Source organism: Octodon degus, unplaced genomic scaffold (genome assembly GCF_000260255.1).
Source record: "Octodon degus isolate 3935 unplaced genomic scaffold, OctDeg1.0 scaffold00290, whole genome shotgun sequence".
In the NCBI taxonomy this organism is placed as follows: domain Eukaryota; kingdom Metazoa; phylum Chordata; class Mammalia; order Rodentia; family Octodontidae; genus Octodon; species Octodon degus.
The window spans coordinates 2115256-2132322 of NW_004524866.1; the positions used below are offsets into that span (position 1 = coordinate 2115256).

At 39.7% G+C, this 17067-nt stretch overlaps 1 protein-coding gene across 1 annotated transcript in view; it reads right to left on the reverse strand.

Moving 5' to 3' along the window:
• Nucleotides 1-17067, reverse strand: part of LOC101572649 (vomeronasal type-2 receptor 116-like) — a 44787-nt gene that overhangs the window by 5902 nt on the left and 21818 nt on the right. Inside the window, 3 exon segments of the mRNA XM_023707446.1 lie at nucleotides 1278-1628; nucleotides 2023-2311; nucleotides 7151-7319. Of these exon segments, the coding sequence (XP_023563214.1) occupies nucleotides 1278-1628; nucleotides 2023-2311; nucleotides 7151-7319 (809 nt within the window).

Here is a 17067-nt window from a genome sequence, read left to right on the forward strand (position 1 = left end):
AGTCATTTTATGGCCATGTGGAGCTCGGGAAGAAAATGTGCCAACTTTAACCTTAAGTCTAAGGCCTTCTGGAAAATTCCAAAAATTAAGAATGTCATACTCTGAATCCATTTCTTGTCTATCATCCAAGTTCACTAAGTCCCCCGCAGGATTGGAAAACTGAATATTCTTCAGAAAGAGATGCAGCTAACAAAAATACATTATCCTATGAGGACAGAGCTCCAGGCAAAGACAAATATTATGGGTCAGGTAAAGATCATAAGCATCTTTAATCTCATTTTCCTAAAGCAACCTTAACACTGGTATCTATTACATTAGAGCACACAAACTTTTCAGGACTAGAAAGTCACCATGTTCAAGAAATTTCATTCAGTTTAAGAAAAATAAAATATTCTATGAAAGACTATTTAAAGAAAGCGTAGAGTTGTGTTGGGGCAGAACATCAAATGTAGAATCAAAGCATGTAAAAGTCACAACTTCTATTATCTATCTGATTATTCACATAGAATCTACCTTAGAAATGGGTTCATAAACAGAGAGATTTAATGTCTTTTCTTTCTAAGTGATGACAATCTTCCTGCTGTCCTTTAAGAACAATATGGAACATATATACATGTGTAAAGCAATGACCTCCTCTAGGCAGAAGCAAGGAGCTGGCCTCATGTTTACTCCCCCTTGCCAGTGGGTCAATCACATCAAGAATCACCTCCTTAATGATGTGTTGGAGAAATTGTTCTAGGATTCTTAGGTGAAGCACATAGAAGTGCTTGAGAGAGGCACCTTGATGACTCTGCCTATATTCCAAGGGAAGACACATTACCATAAAGGGGGGAAACATCATTGCTTATCTATTTTTGAGTGGTGGCATTTGTATTTCTTCTAAAAGCATGGTATGGAGAGCATGGGCCACAGCATACACAGCATTGTATATATTGTAGCTCCTATCACTCATGGCTGTTTCAAAACTATTCAGGGGCAACCAAGTCAGAGAGGCATTAGGTGTGCAGGTCTTCAAGGCACAGTCAGACTCAGAGAATGAGCAGTCAAATTTCTTGGACCAATACATAACAAGGTAAGTGTCCTCCGGGTATTTGAAGTGGGTAGCTGCCCGGACAAAATCTTTGAAACCTGAAATCTCTTCATGATAGTGTGAAAAAAACAAGAATCCCATGGAACATGTCATTGATGAAATCTCTCCCAGCCAGGTCAGCATGCCATTGTGAGTTTGTCACCCAGACTTTCCATGTCAGTAAGTTTTGCATTATGCTGTAGTTTACGTCATGTACACTATCAGTGTCACAGTAAATGACCACCACATTGACAGATGACATCAGTTCATTGTGGATGTCATCTTTCTTTCCATCTGGGTGATAGGACACAGCCACAGTTGACAGCATTTTAACAAAGGCCACACAGACTCTGTTTCTGTCCATCTCAGCTCTTATATCTGAGAGAAACTGAAGACCCTTATGGCTCTCTGTGGTGAGAAGCCCCACCCAGGTCCAGTGGAAAAGAAGCATCAAGGATACCATGGCAAGGGCCAAGTATGTCTCCTTTGGAGCTAACTGATGGAAAGAAGGATACTGGCCACTGTCCATCAGTGTAGGATCAAATGAGCCAAAGGTAACCTTAAAGGAAAAGAACACTGGATAACATAGTGGAGTGTTGATGAAAAGCACAATAGTAATTCTAAGTGTACTGAATGACACCGCCAAGTGCTGAGAAAAGATACACACTCCTACCGTTATTATCAACGTCTCTCACGGGACAAGTTATTTTTAATGAATGAATATATTCAGACATCACAAAAATATATATTTTCCCCTTTTTCCTTTCCTTTTGATACCAAAAGAGATAAAGTAACAGAATTGGAGGTAACACACTAAGTCTCTCTGTTTAGATTCTGGTACCGTATATACCTAGAAAGATAATAATATCAGCTTCATTTTTCACCCTTAATGTTCCATGTAGGTGAAGCATAATGGAAGTGTTTCCCTCATTTCCTGCCCCACCAACCCTCACCTGTGGAAATTTGTAGAGCTCCAGCAGTGGTCCAATCTGAGCTGAGGTTTCCCATGACATTTCTGTCAGTACTGCTGCACACTTGCGTTCTCTCCTGCAAATGTAATTAGGAATCTCGTGTTGTCCTGTGAGCACAATGAAGGAATTCTCTAGTATCCTCCAATGACTACTAATGAAATTATGGAACTCATAGCCCAGAGAAATGTTGGGTAAAAGATGAGGATTCTTGTTGATCTCATCTATCTCAAAAATGAAGGCCAGGTAGTTCTGATAAGTCCTAGGTGTAAGCCTGCATAGAGAACACAGAGGACCTTAAGAAAAGGTATCATCATTGATCATATTCCAATCCATTCCAGAACCATTTATAAGCTGAATACTCATGTTCATTCCCCACACTCATAAGAATCAAATATGCATGTGATGAAGTTAGGGCTGGCAAGATAGCTCAGCACTCTAAGTTCCTGACTGGCAAGTGCAAGATCCCGTGTTCAATCCCCAGTACCACATGAAGTGCCAGACTGGGACCCCCAGGCATGGTGGTACATGCTTTTAATCCAAGCACTATGGAGTCTCAGACTGAAGGATCACTACAAGTCTGAACTGCACAATTAGACCCTATATTCAATAAATTTATAATTTTCATAAAATAGGTAATGGTAGATTAAGTTTTTAGAAGGCAATTTGAATTACAACAATAGGGACATGAATTTTCCATAAAGGAACTTTGTTTCCTTACTAGATTCCAAGCAGAGTTGCTTCAACATTATGTTTTATTTGTTATGGAGTTAATATCAGCTTGATATATATAATCAAAATAAATTGTCTGGGTTCCAGGGAGATGGCTCAGTAGAATAAGTGATTCTCTATCAAGCACAAGGGGCCCAAGTTCAATCCTCGTTTCCGAAAAAAAAAAAAAGTATAAATTATCTGTATACAATTGCACTATGTTGGTCTTTAGAAATATAATATACATAAAGAATGAAGGATAAAACTGATATTCTTCCAACTCAAAATTCAGATTATGCCTAAGGAATAAAGCAGTGAGTCACGATTAAGATGGGTGAACGCCAGGAGTACAAGTTTACACTCCATCCAAGGATTCACCGCATAGACAGCTGAAGTACTATTGACAAAGTGCAATGAGGTTTGAATGTTGTGTCATGAAGCTTCTTAAAGAACTTGTATATCAAGAGTACTTTCATTGAAATACTTGTAGAAACAAGATTTCTTTATTAGCATCAGCATTACTTACTATTGTTGTGGAGTTTCTTGTTCTTTTTTTTATTTCCTTTGTGGCCATTTCAGCCCGCCCTGGGGGTGGAGCTGGTACAGCACTTAGTTGCAGGGATGGAACCATGCAGCCTTCGCTTCCCTAAACTTGCCTAAGCTACCACTTAGGACACTGAGCTACCTCCATAGCCCCTACTCTGTGGTTTCTAAGCCATGGAATAAATATTTAGCAAGTCACAAAAGAATAAAAGAGTTGAACAGAGTAGCAGGCATGACTATCCCATTAGTAATAAGATTATTCACCTAAAAAAATTAAAAATCTTCTGGTATAGACACAGAAAAAACTAAATTAATGAAGAAAAGAGATTTCCAATATAAAATTGACAAAGTTCTTGCAGGAAAAAATATATGCTATAGCTGTAGCCTTAACAAAATGAACAATAACACATGAAAAATATTTCCAGCATTAAATATTGAGATGCAAGTGCAAATAGGAACAAGAAAACTGCAAATTATAAGTATGTGTTTTTAACCTAGACAGTTATATCTATCTCTGGCTAAGCATGATTTATGTAGAAATGCTTACAATGAGCAAAATGTCATGTAAATGACTTGAAAATAATTTTACAACACAATTTTTTTCTTTAATATGGAAAGCACTTTTAAAAATTTATAAGTTCTCTTCTAGGGTAAAAAAAACTGTCAAGGGGTAAGAAATTAAATGACATACTCATGAAGTAATGAAAGCTGTTTGAACAATGCAAACGTTAATAAAGGACATGCTTATGGTATCAACATGCTGTCACCTGTTTAACTTCTACCTAGAACAGCTGTCCAATGTAAATGCTGAGGAAATGTTACGTCTCTGAGCAGTCGGTTGAAAATGCCATTATTTTGTTTCAGTATGCAGTTTGGTAATTTCAAGGATAAGGTAATTTGAAGAATATATAACTTTGAACACAGCCGCTTTGCTCTTCAACGCTCATTAGCTTTGATCAGCGAGCATTCCACTAAGCATCAGACGTCTGTTGCCCTCCTTACATGACAGAAGGCACTAATTACAAATATCGAACATCGCAAAAATAAATGAGAATTAAATTATGATATGTTTAAAGGATATGTTATGCAGTAATAATAATTATTGTGAAGATTTACAATATCATGTATGGAAAAGACACTGATAAACACAGAGACAGAGCAATGTTACTTTGACTGTGCTTATTATTATGAGCAGAAAAGCCACAGTGCTATCAAAGCTAAAGAATAAATCAAATGTACACTGTGTGTGCATATCTGAAAAGTTTATTCTTTAAAATACTAAAATCAGATTCTTCAATATAAATTCTATCTGAAATATATGGATTATTTATAAAAATTTTTATTGCCCCAAATTTCATTTCCTCTCATTTTTGCAGGAATCTAAATTCTCTTTCGAGGCTCCAAACTCATTTTCCTGATGGCTGCATCAGCCTGGGCACACACACTCAGACCTGCACGTGCGTTCTTTCCAGCCACAGACAGAGCTCACAATGCGTGGGCCTAGAGCAGGGCCACCTGCAACCTGATCCTCTGAGCATATTTGGGAACAGCAAAGGACAACAGAAGAGTAGGTAGCTCATCCTCTCTTCCTAGGAATAGAAACAGATCATACATAATGTGAAGTGTCTTGAAATCTGAGAACAGCTGATACCTGATCATACCCCCTATACTCAGATGCCTTCTGATCTCACTGGGCTCTCCTTAGTTAGGGTCCACTCAGGAGCAACTAGCCAGACTCCCTCATGATCCCTCTCCATGGTCCTGGTGAGGTCTAAATGCATACTGGCCCATTCTCCATTCAGAATTCCCCCCTTCATACAAACCGCATTTCAGTGCATTCTATACTGCCGTTCATGTTCTGATCAAACAAAATCCTTCTTATAATTTTCCGTAAGTGACAGGAATTACTAATCCTCTCTCAGGCCTTAGGGAATTTCCAGCAGATTGTTATAAGTTAAACACTAAAAATTATTCTGATCTACCACTAAGAAGAATTATTCAGTGGCAGATACCAGAATTAAAATTTGCATATTATTCCTATCTATGAGAACACAAATTTTCCAAAATGATGGAAGAAAAACACATATTCAGGGTACAATGACCAATAATGCTAGTTGCTCAAGAAGCTGAACCAGAAGAAATTCTTGAGCCCAGATATTTGCTTGTAGCACAGTCAGCACAAGAAGTTCCCATCTCAAATACTATGAGAACATGGCAAACTTTTCAGGAATTAAAATACAAGGAAATATCTGGATGTTATAAAGAGTGTGGAGCTGGGAAGATACCTCAGTGGATTAAATGACTGCTTGGTAAATGCAAGATCCTGAGCTTAATGGCCAAAATAGAAAAAAAAATAGTTATGAGAAAGATACAGACCCCATCTACAGAATTGAAAGGCCCAGGATTTTACCCGGCTGGCCTTGCTCCCAAATACAGTGCATTAAAGAAACCACAGTCAGAGTTGTGTAATATAGGTGCCTGAACTCACAAATAACAAAAATCCTCTATCAAAAAGGTAGAAACAATAAAACAAGATTTAATTAACTGTTAGGCAACACACAAATCATTACTCAGAAAAGTAAAGCACACACACAAAAAAAAAAATTTACATCACCAGGTTAGACGAGATTCCATACCTAAAATTCCAATTCCAGTGCCGAGAAGCCTCTTCATGTCGTTTTTAGGGCTCTGACTGGGAAATGTCAAGGCACAGTGCCCTTTCTATGGGTGGGATCCCCAAATCTTCCTACAAGGGAGTGCCCTAAATTTCCAGTTGACACAAAAGGGGCAGTGTCCCAACTTTGTGTGTGACCAGAAGCAAGGAGACTATAGTACTCTAGACCTGGCCAGGTACCTGATGATCAAACACCTGCGTCTTCTAGACAGGTAAGAAAGAAACTCTTTGGAAGCTGGCCAGGCTGACAGTGAGTTTCTGCTCTTATCAGGATGCCCAACAAAATCCTAATATGTAATATTCAAAACAAGGCCCCACCACTGTGTTAGGACCAAGGGAGACCTTTCTGTATTTAGTTTTAATTCTTCCGATCGGCAGCAGCTACCAGACCACTATGGATCAGTGTCCACTGTAAAACAATATGTTCCACTGATATCTCCTTTTATCACAAAAGCACAAATAATTCATTGAAATTCTCTGACCATTAGGAGCATTCATTTTTTTTTAACTATGATTTTGTCAGACCTGGTACAGTAGAATCTGAATACAGAAAAGATACACACATCCAACTGAGGAAAAATCACATGAGTGGGAAAAGTCTCTCAGGTGATTCATTTCTTGTACTGACTCAGCTTGCAGAAGCAGGAGCTCTGGAGCTTCCTAAAGTTTATTTGAAACAGCAACTAAATATTTACAGGAAGACGTTACTCCTAACAGAAAGGGCAGAAATATCAGAAGAGAAGATGTAAGAATGCAAGGAACTACATAGTTAGAGAAGGACAGAAACTTCAGCAAACCACTCACTGCATTAGGGCACATTTGTCAACAGCCACTTAGCATTCAGTTCAAACGAAGTGACTCACTCATGAAGAAGAGTGTCACCAAATTCCATGCAGTGGCATCCAGGTCTGAGAAAGGGCATGGACCACACAGTATGGGTAAGCGGGGTCTCTCTAAGGTTCTAAGAGTGAAAACAAGAAGCTAAGACTGCAAGCAAACAGAAAGAATATTCTCTTCCCACATTCCAATGTATAAAAAGAGTCCAAATTTTATGCCCATTGTACACATAAGGGTGGACAGAACAGGTGACACTATAGAAAATATTGATTCATATATGCATGGATCTCAAGGCATAACTTATCTTGATATCCAGAAAGATAACAAACTCATGAAGAAGACACTTACTGAATGAAGTGGAATTCTCCAGTAGGCTGTATATCAGTCATACCAGTATAGTAGATATAGAAATAAAGATACAAGAAACACCCAATCACCACGTCTCCATCCTTGCACACACTGGTGCTTCTTCGGGAAATGCAGTCTTCATTGTCAATTTGCTCACTGAGGCAGAAAGCTGCAGGAGAAGGAAGATAGCAATCAAAGGCAACATCCTAGATGTGCATGAAAGCCAAGGGCTGAGTGAAGAGAAAAATCACAGGCTGAGCCAGGTAAATAAATATGCTGTTTGTGTTTCAGCATGACATTTTTTGAGACTCAGGTGGACTCTCCGATGCCCCAGCTGCTGTCAAAAGTGCCTGCTCCATTTCCCTGGAGAAGTTTGCCACCATTTTCACCCTGGGATCTACATCTGAGGTCTGGTGACCAGGAGAAAAACTCAAGACAGAAATCGTGCTTGCATATCATTTTCTGTACCTCGAGCCACCATGACGGAATCAAGTTCCACTGAGGGCAATACCCAAGTGACCCCTCCTCCTGGGCATATTTGCCCCTAAGTGAGCCACTGTTACAGATTCCATTAGATGTGCTTCTAGTAGACTACACTGGAGGATTTGCTGTTAAGCTTCTCTGGAAATATCAGGAAACCCTCAAGTTCACTAAACAATATTGGACATTGTGTCTTCCAAGTACGATCAGGAATTGTCACCTGACAGGCCCACAGGACATTTTCTGCATAGTTGTGTTGCCTCTATACCAGTCACAGTAAGTGAACCTCACAGCCACATCTGCTCTCCGCTGCTTTAGGTGCACGTAATTGCCCCACAGGCATGAAACCCAAATTAGTGACTAACATCAACGCAGAAACACCAAGCATTTTGAGTTGTATAATATAGCCTACTTGCATGCTGCTTCATTCTTTTATACATCTTCATTCCATGATTTAATATGCTGTCAGACTCCATTTCTACTCCTACATGCTTGAACACATACAGGATTTAGGCTTTTGTGAGGACATGGGCCTGTGTAGACTATTTCTTTTTTGCCTTCACCTGGAAGCAGAGAAGCAAACTGAAAATCGCATCTATATTTTCAATCACTCATAATATCGAAGAGCACAGAAGTACAGGCAATGCTTACACCTCTGAGTATCAGCGCAGGGTGATTATTCTAAATAATGCAGCAATAGTTCAATGCATGCCATCCTGTATTTATCAAGGTCTAGATAACCAGCAGAGTGAGACTCAATATGGACTTATTGGATCACTTATTTATGGGAATCATTTTTCACTTATAAATTGTGAAATGTTAGTAAGAGGCAATCTATTAAACATGAAAAGAAGCATTGTTTTCTGTATGAATAAAGTTTTAAAATTAAATTATATACATTGTGAGAAAAGATAATTTTCTCTAGTTTCAAAGATATAGGCCTGATGCCCTCATTAGCATTGGAAAAGTAGCTGGACAAAATTAAGTTGGCTTAGGGGCCGGTGAGATGGCTCAGTAGAATAAGTTGCTTCCCTGGCAAGCACAAGGGCCTGGGTTCAATCCAAAGCTCCAAAAAAAAAAAAAGAAGCAAAGGAAAAATATATAAATTGTGTATAAATCCAAAATTTTCAAGAGTTTCAAATATATTAAAGCACACTGAGATTTTATTTATTTTTAATAAACTATCACAGAGCAATAGGTTGAATCTCTTTGGTTTAGTAATTTTTTAATGTTTTTGGTTATTACATGGTCTAGCTATGCAGCTTGGACTCATAGAGATCCTGCTGTCTTAGCCTCCCTAGCTCTGGGATTATGGGCGTGAACCAGCACATGGGGACTTGGTGGCTGGCTCAGTGTGCCTGAGGGGCAGGACTGGCATAACATGTGGTGCCCAGGATTGAACCATGTTCCCTGCTTTTACCTAATCTTACCTAGGCAGGCACTTTAATCCTCTGAGCTATCTTGCCAGACCCCAGTTTAATAAATTGTATAAAGATATTCCTAAGTGAAAGCTTTTTAAGTCCACTAACATGGGCACTTTCAATTGTACCCAATAGAGACACAAGAGTACAGAGTATTTGAGAGTACAGCCAAGGTCTCTACATGAGGGCAGGACTTACCAAACTCAAAAAGCCTTCTGTTCTAATGTGCATCGGACAACAACATGGGCTGAACTGCATTTCAAGTGATGATATGATGAAGTCACGACTCTGATACTTATGAACATGGTCTACCTAAACAGTGTATCTATAGAAATTAACAAATAGTGGTTAGGACAGAGCCTGATCCAATGCAGCTGTGTGATTCTAATAGGGAAACACCATATAAGACTTCGGCTCATGATAAATTTTGTTCTTAATATTTTATTTCTTTAGTTACTTGACACAAGGTCTTGCTACACAGCTCAGACTCATACTGATCCTCCTGTCCCAGAATATCCAGTCCTGGGATTATAGGTACATGCTACCATGCCAGTCTCAGTCACCAGCACAGTGCTGCTGGGATTCCAAGGCCAGTGCAGCATGTGGTACCAAGGATCAAACACAGATCCTTTTTTTTTTTTTCAGAACAAGGGGTTAAACTCAGGCCCTAGCGCTTGTGAGGGAGGCGCTTATTCCACTGAGCCATCTCCTCGGCCAAAAACACAGATCCTTTTGTCAGCTGGGCAGGCGCTTAGAACACTGAGCTATCTCCACAGCCTGTATGTTTTAAATGGCTAAAACATTATTTAAATGGAGAGTATGTCCTGAATGTACACAAAACCTTGTACTCAGACTCTGTGCCACACAAAGAATGCTGAAGTACTAAATTTGTAACTGTGCTGCACTATGCAATGACATCAACCCAGGAAGTCATTCAGTAATTAATTACTCTTGTAATTAATTATAAGTTCTCCAATATGATAGCATATAGCACATATAGCACTACACATATAGCACAACAGAGGAGAATGTGTGATTAGAATATCTCTTCTGCACTTCCTGGAACATCAACTGGAAGAAAGCCCGGGGTGAGGTCCCTTTTTGGCCAATACACTAAAGAAAATGACTGTTTCCTTCCCACCCACACACTCCCAAGTTGCAGAGAAAATATGCTGGGGCTTCTTCTGCCGCAACTTGAGGAGACAAAGCTCTTGTCCTTGGTCTGCCTGCCATGCCTTCAGTGGGTGCGGCACTCACGTGTACCCGCCATGTACAAAATTCTAATTCGCATACATGTCCTTGTTGCCACTGAGGATTTGATTCCAGACTACAAGAGTTTGTATGTAGGAAGAGGGCAGACACATTAGTCCCAGATTTCTAATGAATTGATAAAATTTAGTGTGCAGATTATTTTGTTCTAAAAAATAAAATCCAGGTAGAAGTCCTCCCTATTTCCCTATGCAATGATGAGGAGTGATGGAGAGAACTGGAAGGCAAAGTCCACAGTCCATGTGTGCCCTAAGATATTGTCCTACATGCCTGCTACAAAGTGATGGCATCTCAAGTAAAAACAATTTATCATGGGGGAAACCAGAACATCAAAGTAAGTAAAATGGCTGCAAGGATATTCTCCAGAATATGCTCCAAAAAATACAGAAAAAAATTGATGTGCTGAACTATGAAAATTGTTATAATAAATGATACCAAATGTACATCAATAGAGGTCATGCCCTGTTAATGATCAATAGATGCCGTACTGTTCAGATATCCAGCCTGCCAAAGTAGAGCAAGAGATTCAGTGTCATGCCACTAAAAATATCAGCAAGCAATTCTCAAAAGAATGATATTTTTTTTCTTAGGTAATCTTGTTGGTAATAAAGAATATTAAATTTGAAGTGTTCACATTTATTGATTCCAAGATTTTATTATGAAAGGAGCAAAATGTGAAGAAATGGACCAGCCCATGTAGAATGCGCCCCAAGTTTTACCCTACCCTACCTGGGCAGGCAAAGGCTCAGGTGTGCACTGACAGCTTTCCTCATGTTTTCCCTGCTGATTAGGAAGGAATCAGTGGAGGGGGCTCACACACAAACTGGCTCATCAGCCATATGTGTCCCTTCTGTGACAGTGCTTGTCCTAAAAGCTCACAACACAGCAAGCAGCTCTCACCAAGCCTTCCGGTCCCCTTTGCCCAGGAAGCTGTGCCCACCATTCTCCTGCCTGTCATTCTGTGCCAATAGCAGTAAGCAGAGGGCAGTGATGAGCATTCAACAGCATACATGAGATTGAAATAAGTAATCCTTCATGTTACTACAGTGAACTTCATCTCCCCAGAGGTCTGCAGGTTGGCAAGAAAATGCAACACTAAGGAGAGCACTTTTGACTTCATATAAAGACTCCTGTCTCTGTCTTTTTTTTTTTTTCTCATTCCTGTCTCGGTCTCTCTCCACCATCAATTTTTAAAATTAATTTTATATTTTGGACAATTTCATTTTTGTGCATCTTGGAATGATTTTATTTAAATGTCTTTGCAAAAGGTTCATTTTTCTTGGAAATGTGGTATTATAAGTTGAACTAAATTCAGAAATTTTAAATCTTTAAAAAAATGATTGAAACTATTGTTTGAAGCAAGGTACAATTCTCCTATGATGAATGCGATCACTATGTATATATAAAATGTACCGATAAAAAAGATTCAAGGAAAAAAAAAGAAATCAAATGGCCAAATATATCAATGGACTAACAAGAACATTCCATTGTGTGAGATAAAGCTCCCTCCAGGGAAGATGGCCCTGGATCAGTGCTACAGATCTTAGACTATTTCTGAGGAGGCCAGGGGCTATGCCCACGTGGTAGAAGAGAACTACTTCCCCACTACCCCAGCGTGGGCTGACTGACATTTCTCATGCTGTGAAGCTAGGTTCCTATCTCTCTTGATCTAAGATGTGATTAAATTGAACTGCTTTATAAAATAATAAATAATAAATAAATAAATAAAATTAATTTTATTGGCACATTTTAGGTATACATAATGACGACATTCATTAGAGGAAGCTTGTATCTGTGCACTTTTCTTGTTTTTTATTTCTTTTTTTCCTGAATCCTTCTCCTCTTTTCAGTCCGTCTTCCCTTCCTTAGTTACAGAAGCTTTGTTTCCATTTTCTTTCTTTTCTCTTCTCTTCTTTTTTTCTGCTCTTCATTTCCTCTCCTACCATCCCTGTGCCTCTTTCAATTGAATATTTTCTTCCCATTTCAAAGCATCTGTTATATATTTTGTTCTGCATTTATCCCTTCAGTTTCTCTGAATTGAGAAGCAATGTCATATTTAAACATGTGTGTCTGATTTATTTATTCACTAGTATGGACTCTTTTTCTTTCACTTCCTTCTCCTGTCCCTTCTCTAGTGCCATTTTCTTTTGAAGGTTTTCTTTCTATTTTACAATATCTGTTATACACTTTGCTCAATATTTACCCATTCAATATTTTATATGAGAGAAACAATGATATTCATTATATCAGCTCTGTTTGTTTCAGTTAAAAATATTTTCTCAAGGTGTTTTCATTTCCCTAGAAGTATCCCAATTTAGTTCTTCTTTATGGAAAAGTGTGCCCAGATGTAACAAAACCCTCACATCTTCTTTATTCATTCCTCAGTTGATGATCATTTGAGTTTTTTCCTAAATTTAGTTATTACTAATTGAGCTTCTATAAACATGAGTGTGCATATTTCAATGTGGTGTGATGTGTTAAATTCTTCTGGGGAGATGCCAAGAGGAATACCTGGATCAAATGGGGTGTGTGATTTTAGTTTTTTTCAGAAATCTCCGCAATGATTTCCACAGGGGTTGCATCAGTCTCCTGTCCCACCAACGTTGCTGAAAGACACACTTTACTCCACAGCCTCTTGACTGTTTGTTATTGATTTCTTGATAAGATCCATGCTTCCTGGGGTGAGATGGGACCTCAGCATTGTCTTAATGAGCATCTATTCAATAGCCAGTAACACTGGCCAGACCTGAGATCAAAGGAGCAGCTTCAGATATGCAGGAACCACACAAAATAACACCTCATCTTATTTTTTTCTTTTTTCATGGAACCAGGGGTTAAACTCAAGACTTTATGCTTGCCAGGGAAGCACTTATTCCATTGAGCCATCTCCCTGGCCCTGAACACCTCATCTTTGACAAACAGACCAAGTATATTTTCCGGTGAGAAAAGAGAGAGCTTCTTCAACAAAAAATGAAAGCAAAACACACTTCCACACGTCAAAGACTAAAAGTAGGCCCATGTCTATACTCATGCACTAAAGTCAAAATGAATCAAAGATCTAAATAGTAAAACACTATAACAGAGGCTAAGTGTTCTGGAAGAAAGAATAGGTGGTACTCTTGAACATACAGGTGTAGGCAAAGACTTCATGACCAAAGCCAAAATTGCATGTGAAATAATACAACGAACAAACACCTGGGATCTCTTCCAATGAAAAAGCCTTTGCACAGCAAAGAAAATCACCAACAAAAGGAAAAGACACAAAAGGTCACAGAGTGGGAAATTCTTAGTCAGTTCTCCTCAAGATAAAGGACAAATATTTGGAGCGTAGGATGTATTAAAGAAAAGCAGACTCCTGCCCACCCAAATTTAAAGAACCAATCTAGAAATGAGCTTCTCAGATGAACACCAGCTTTCAGAGGAAGAAATATATGGTAAAGAAATGGATAAAGGGGGCTGGAGAGATGGCTCAGTGGTCTGAAGCACCTACTTAGAACAAGCTTAGCAAAAGCATCAGGGACCGCGGTTCAATCCCCCAGCACCACATGCCAGCCAGCCCTGCCCCCTGGTGGGCTGAGCTGGTCTCTCTCTCTCTTTCTCTCTCTCTCTCTCTCTCTCTCTCTCTCTCTCTCTCTCTCTCTCAAATAAATAAATAAATAAAATTAAAAAAAAAAAAGAAATGGATAAAAATACATACCACCACCATCTGATGTATGAATCGCACAGCCTAAGACTGTCTTCTTTAAGAGCAAATGCACCCTTGCTTTGAGATCCACTGTGTGGTGTAATCGCCACCACTTTTTAACTTTCCACTCACATTTCCCCAGTCATTGGCAGCCAGCACTCCAGGCTCCTGCTCTGGGATTTTTCTACACTGCATGATCTACAGATGGGGAGTCACGAGCACACAGCCTTTCATGTGGGATTTGCTTTACAGAGGGAAATGTTTTCTGTTGTCACACTGAATTATTTTCCCATCAATACTTTTTTCTTTTTTGATTATTGCATGTTTATTATGATGAAGAGTATAAGTTACCACACCCAGTGTGGAGTGTTTGGAATACAAATGGTGGTAAGCTTATGTGTTTAATGAGGGTTAAGTTCTGACACATTGTCTGACATGGATACCACTTAAGTATATCACTATAAATTAAATAATCCAGACACCAAAGAACAAACACTGTATGATGATTTTATATGAGGCATCTGAACTGTACATCAGGTGCATACAGATCTGTGATCTATGATGAAAAGGAAGTGGAATGCTTGCTGCCAGGGATGGGAGAAAGTGAAGTGGAAATAGTAGCTCAGGGGGAAAAAGGCTTCAGTGTGCAGGATGAAAAGGAGCATTGGGGACCGCCCTCATGCTGTAACAGATACATGACTGAGCTATGTGCACTTAGAACCATGCATAGCAGGACACAAACACTCTGCTCAACACGACTTGTCAGATTTCTGAAACTCATCTCAGATCCATCTACACTTCATGGTAAAATCCAGATTTGGAAGAGCACAAAGAAGTTTACCAAGAATCACCCATCATTTCTATCCAGTCAGCCTTGCTATCTGACGAGGCCCCTCGTCTCCCACCACCTCACAGCTCCTGTCTCATCCCCATTGCTCCTCCTCCAGAACCCCTTTAATTGGCTTTCCCAGCATCATTGTGCACTCCTGGTTCTTCCACTTAGCGTCTGTCCCTCCACAGCCCCCACCCTGTGCTGCGTGCATGTAATTTTGCAGCACTCAGAGCACGTTCAGAATCTAGTGCAGGACCTTTTCCCCACTAAAGCACTTCATTGAGTTGTTCTCTATACAGACCTCAGTAGGCTTGAGTAATGTCTGTTTACCATGCTTACCCAAGTGCTGCTGAATGCCCTTATTCAGCACACGGGTGTTTTGTGAGTTTTCTCTAAAAGTTATACTGGGGAACTCTAGAAAAATTCTTATGAAAAAAAATTCTTATGCTGTTAAATATTTAGTCTTACCTTAAAATTTGAGGTAAATTGATAACTGTATATCTAATTCCCTGCCCATTTACCTTACTACTGGCATGAACTTTTTATAATACAAGGCCTAGTGATGGCCAAGTAGTCCACAGAATCCAAGCAGTACAAAAAATTGCCAAAATGCAGAGTAAGCTCATGCAACCTCTCTGCAGCAAAGTTTGAGAACCATTTCTACCTTTTTAGAAGGAAAAGTTTTGATATATTATATAAAACTTCAACATGAGATGGGCTCCTAAGTGTTTATCTTTTGGTTTTTAAGTCAGGGAGAAGAGCAGGCAAGACAGCTCACTAGAGTAAGTGTTCCCTTAGGTAAACAAAGGGACAAGGTTCAATCCTGGCATGCACACACACACACACACACACACACACAGTCTCATTATGCACGTGGTGCTTTCCCCTATTCCTTCCTTGAAGTTCTTCTCCTGCCTCAGCTTCTCTGGTAAGAGCAAGGTGGGTACAGGGCAGGACAGTCAGCTTCTTCAAAGATATGCCTAAAAGGTGGGAAATATAATTTTATAATGAACAATTGAACTCACCCTGCATGAAATTTTTTTTTGGTTACCAATAAGCCACAAATTTGTTTGATTCAAGAATATTTAGGGCCAACCAAATAGTTCAGTGGATTAAAGCTCCATCCCAGGGTGGTGCGGGGACAGCCATTAAGACTCGGCGTGGTGGTGCATGCCTGTAATTCCAGCTCTTGGGAGGCTGTAAACAGGTGAATTACTAAGAGTCTGATCTGGTAGTGAGACCCTGAACAGCCTGTAGACCCTTCCTAAAATACAAAAAAAAAAAAAATTAATGCAAGTCTAGAACAGTCTCCTGCTCATTGAGAACACACACCCATTATTCCTGCCTACATTTATAGTCCTGAACATGGCACAGAATCTCATGGAATGAGCACACAGAAAATTTTTAATAATTTACAGAGTTTCAGTTGCAAACAGAGATTATTTAAACAGGAATGAAATGTATGTGTTCATTCCACTTTGTCTTTAAAGGACAATGGGGCTGGCCAGATAGCTCATCAGATTTAAGCAGGAGCCAGGGATTAGATCCCTAGCCTGCTGTGCAGGCCCCAATACTGGGGAGCACTGAGACAGCAAGTGAGACTGGGCATGGCGACACACACCTATAATCGCAGTGCTCAGAAGGCTGAAAGCAGGAGAATCACTAGGACTCCAGTCTGTGTAGTGAGACCCTGTACTAAATATATAAAATAAATAAATTAATTAACAAATAAAAATAAAAAAGGAGAATGGGCTGCACCAATTATACATTCTAAAGAAAACTCAAAGGCACCTCCGAATCTACTTTTTAGCATCAAGATAAACTTCTAGAAATCATTCATATAACTTTTTAAATTTATCCATACAAGACAAACAACTAACAACATAGTCTTTTTTTTTTCCTGAAATGGGGATTGAACTCAAGCCCTTGTGCTTGCCAGGCTAGCACTTATTCTACTGAGGCATCTCCCTGGCCCCTCAACATAGTCTTTAAGAGACCCAGTCCTAGCCCAGGTCCGGAGAGTGTGTGGAGAGATTCCTGCTAACCTGTGCCGGCGAGACCAGTCCCAGCCCAGGCACAGCGTGGGCCAAACCCTCTCCCGCCACCTCGGGCCGCCCCCCACCACTCCGCCATACGTCCCCACCCCTCCCGCCGAGTAGAAATTTCTGCCGACTTCTGGGAACCCCCAGACCCAGTCCTAGCCCAGGTCTGGTGAGTGTGTGGAGAGCTT